This window comes from Oculina patagonica, chromosome 12 (genome assembly GCF_052425735.1).
Source record: "Oculina patagonica isolate OP01 chromosome 12, crgOcupat, whole genome shotgun sequence".
Taxonomy (NCBI): domain Eukaryota; kingdom Metazoa; phylum Cnidaria; class Anthozoa; order Scleractinia; family Oculinidae; genus Oculina; species Oculina patagonica.
Window position 1 is genome coordinate 20196028 of NC_135769.1, and position 4404 is coordinate 20200431.

Consider the following 4404-nt stretch of genomic DNA (forward strand, 5'->3'; position numbering starts at 1 on the left):
AAATATATATACTAGGAAGGGATTTATGTAGCTTAGCTTGATTTCTAAAACATTGAGTCCAGTAACAACTTTTGTGATTTCGAATAAAAATAAAAATAGTAGTAGTAGTAGTAGTAGTAGTAGTAACCTTTATTATGACACGATAAAAATTTAAAGCTGAGTAGCTTGTGGGGTCGTGTCTAAAATAAGCTAGAAATGAATTAAAATACTAAAAAATATATAAAATACAATAAAAAAGTCTTATTTACATAGTATACAGGACTAAAAATATAACATATAGGACTAAAATAAATAGCAACATTAGGAATAAAGTTAGCCGATACATACACAATCCCCACACGAATTTCGATCCTTTTCTTACAACGCTCGAGATAACCCGAAAGTCTTACTCTGTAATTTTTGTGATACTCTCGGTGTGTTTAAGAACCCTGAGACAATATTATGGAGAAATCATTTTGTAAACTGTTGCTGCAGTACTACCCAAGATTATCAGAATACGAAGATAAGTTTTATTTTATTTCTCTTTTATTTTATCTTGTCAGTTATATTATATTTTGTCATTTATTGACATGCTGATTATCTAAAGAAGTCTTACAGCATATATCCGCACGCATATGGCAATACCTGACCATTTTTAAGCTATTTAAATAGACTGATGTCAGGTTACACAATTTAGCCCGGGCCAAACGAGGATTACAGTTGATGAGAGGTTGACGGCTCTCATGAGAGTTTGGTCGACTCCCATCGACTATCATCAACTCAAGCAAAACGAGAGAAAACTCTCATCGACTCTCATGAATAGTTTAAGCACGTTCAAAGTCGATAGAAGCGCATTAGAGTTGATGAGAGTGCATAAGAAATTCAGGCCAAACGAGAGCATGAGTCTTTGAGCTCTCATTCTCGTTTGGCTCGGGCTTTACAATAGAAAGCAGAGGTTCCTCGTTTCTAAGAAACGTACACTTGACGAACGCACGTCTATGCTCAGCCAAATTTGGCGCGAAAAGATTACAATTCACGATAACTGTTATTACAATTTACGACAGCTATTACAGTTTACGACGTTATTACAATTCACGACAGTACACACGTCGAGATTTGTATTAAGTCTTTTTTATGACAGTTATTGACACTCTGATGGACTGTTACAAGTGTTATTTTTTCTCGTTTGATTTTCTTTTGTCTTTATTTTAATAAAAAGGTGGATTTCCACTGACGCGTAATTTTTTACGTGTGTTTACGTACGTGAAAAATTTAGAGACAATGTATGAACGACTTCCGTAAACGTTTACGCAAGTCGTTCATACATTGTCTCTAAAATTTTTCACGCACGTAAACGCACGTAAAAAATTACGCGTCAGTGGAAATCCAGCATAAGATCTAAGCGCTGTCGTCTTTTTCACCAGCGAGCAAAACGTTTTCACAGCAAACACCCAGTAGAAAGAGTGACTACTGGGATATTGATGCCTTCACCTTGGACCATCACATAGAAGACAGGAAAATTTTTATGCAAGAGGCACCTGTTGTAGACCTAAGAAAGTGGCAAAATTTCTTCGACAAGACAAACGCTGCGTGCACTAAAGAAGGTTGAATCGCTATAACGGAGATGTCATCTTGTGACGTGTTCGGTCAAGGGATGGAAGAAAACCTGATTTTTTTGTGAAAACAACGAGCACTGGAACAAAAACTGGCATCACGTGATGATTTAACAACGTGCAAGGAAGAGCTAAAAACGTCTCTTTCTGTAAAACATTTTGAATGACTTTTCTGACTGCTTTCAAAGAAACTTGAGTCGAGTGTTATATTTAAGTCGTTTTATATTTAACTTCAGTTCTTATTCGTTTCTAACATTTTTCTTGCTTTAAATTCCCAAATTTTCGAGAAAGCCCAAGGAAATTTTCTAAATCGATTTCTGAATCGATTAAAAATTTTCGAGAATACCCAAGGAACAGTACACTAGAAATTTTCTAAATTGCTTAAAAGGAGGAACTAAGGATAAACCTTGTCTAACAGAAGTTTACAGGTTAACCAACCACTAACATATTTAAAAACCTTTTTATAACTACTTTAGCCTGCGTTGCAGACGAACAAAACCTAGGTATATACCCCGGACTATACCGGAGTTTTGTTCGTCTGCAACGCAGGCTATAACTGCCTCGATCTTTTAACAAACCTAATAATTACGCGAGTGGTTTTTATTAAGTCTTGGTATTGACAGCTTTTGACGTGCTGATAATCTAATTACTAGTCTTATTCTATTGTCTGTCAATATTGAAATGCACAAACGCATTTTCCATCAATCTATTTTGTCAGTGAGAAGCAGATGGTCTCAATGGTAGTCTTATTTAATTTTCATTCAATTATATTTTACTCCATTCACCAGATGTCTTTGAAAAGAGACATGCTTTGAAGAGAAGAGAAAAGAGACTGCTTTGAAAAGCAGTCTCGTCCTTTTCAACCGAGAAAGAGCAAAAAATATTTCTAAGCAAATAACGAATTTCCTGCCGGAAGAAGGAGCCCTGGATTATTCCAGGGTTATAAATGGATTATATATTGGATTATAATTCAACAACGTGCAAACAAAAGCAAGGAAGTCGGTCTCTGTAAAGTATTTTGAACGACAACTTTAAGTGCTTTCTAAAGAAACTTGATTCGATCAATATCATGTTCGCTTTACGTGAGGTTTCCCTGCACTTGCTATCGGCTTCATATTTAACTTCAGTTCTTCTTTATTCAGTATTCATTTATTTCATTTTTCCCGCTTTTAATCCTTGAGTTTTCGAGAAAACCCGAGAAACATAACACTAGAAATTTTCAGAAACGACGACAACGAGTAAATATTACAGAATAAACCTTGTTTGACAGACACTTGCAGGTTTACCGACATTATTAAACATATATAAAAACCTTTTTTTATAACTCCTCGATTGTTCAATAAACTTGAGAATGACAGAGCAGTTTTTATTTATAAAAGTTTTTGTTTTATTGACGTGCTCATAGTCAGGAAGTCTCGTCTCATTCAATTCGCTGACAAAGAGCGTGAATCATTTCTTGGCAAACTTCCAGAATACTGGAATAATTTACTGATTTCGTACATACTAAGGATCGTCGCTTTAGTAAGTAAAAGAATCATTTTAGCCAAAGAGATGGGACCAGTACTCCCTGGCGCCTAGAAACGAAACTAACTTAGCTTCGCACCTTAGTTTATAGGACAAATGCTTGCTGCCTTAAAGAAGCCTGCGTCCATATCATGGATGAGTCATCTTGTGAATTGATGCTGCAGTACTACCCCGAAATCTCCGATGTTGAAGACCTTCATTCATCTTTTATCGCTAATTGTGTCTTCAACAATTTTTTATCCTATACCACAATCATGTTGAACATTGTAACAATTCACACGATAAGAAAAACACCTTCGTTGCCAAAGACTTTAAAAACATTGCTCCTGAGTCTTGCTGTTTCTGATGTTGGCGTTGGTTTATTGGTTCAGCCATTTTACACCACACTTCTGGTCAAATGGTCACAACAAAGCATTCCTATCTGTAGCACCTATAAAGATTTCTTCGTCATTGCGCTATTGTTTACTTTAGCTTCGTTCTTTGGCGTTGTGGCTGTAAGTGTAGACAGGTTCTTAGCTATTCATCTTCATCTCAGATATCAGGAACTTGTGACTCACAAACGTGTTGTTGCTGTGGTGATCTCAATATGGGTGTTAAGTGCGCTATATTCTTCGATGCCGTTGTGGATACCTTCAAATATTCGCTCAGCATTGCTATCCATTGGTACTGTTGTTGGTCTTCTTCTTACAACAGTGGCTTACATCAAAATTTATTTGGTCGTAAGACGGCACAGGAATCAGATTCAGACCCTGCAAGTACAACAAGTAGCACAAAATGACGAAATGATAACTTTTGCTAGCATCGTTAAATCTGCAGTCTGTACGTTTTACGTATATCTCGTGTATTTGGTTTGTTATTTGCCTACCTTTATTTATTGGGCGACCGTTGCGAACTACGACCCAAGTATCGCTTTGAAGCGATTTTTGCTTTTCTCGTTGACTCTTGTATATCTTAATTCATCTTTGAACCCTGTAATTTACTGTTGGAAGATGAGACACATTCGACACGCTATCATGGACATACTGCGAAACATGTCTTGGCTAAAAAACCGTACATCACATTAATTGGACCGAAATTGGAAAGCCAGCCATTCTATGCCAGGATTCTGACCACAATTTCAGTGTTGTCATTGTTGATAAACGCCTTCTTTGTGCAACATGTCAAACGAAGATCGTGAGCAGTTTAAACTTGGGCAAACGACAGCGTTTTAAAACTAATATTATTCATTCAAAATATTTCTCTGTTTCTGATTGGCTTTCAATCCCCGGTTAATTCCAGCTAACCGGCT

The 4404-nt window shown here is 36.5% G+C and overlaps 1 protein-coding gene across 1 annotated transcript; it reads left to right on the plus strand.

The window, feature by feature from the left end:
- Positions 1 to 3094: 3094 nt before the first annotated feature.
- On the plus strand, positions 3095 to 4180 carry LOC144634005 (beta-4C adrenergic receptor-like). The gene has a single exon (XM_078492936.1). It carries the CDS (start codon positions 3248 to 3250, stop codon positions 4178 to 4180), a length of 933 nt encoding a protein of 310 aa, XP_078349062.1. The 5' UTR covers positions 3095 to 3247.
- Positions 4181 to 4404: the final 224 nt, after the last annotated feature.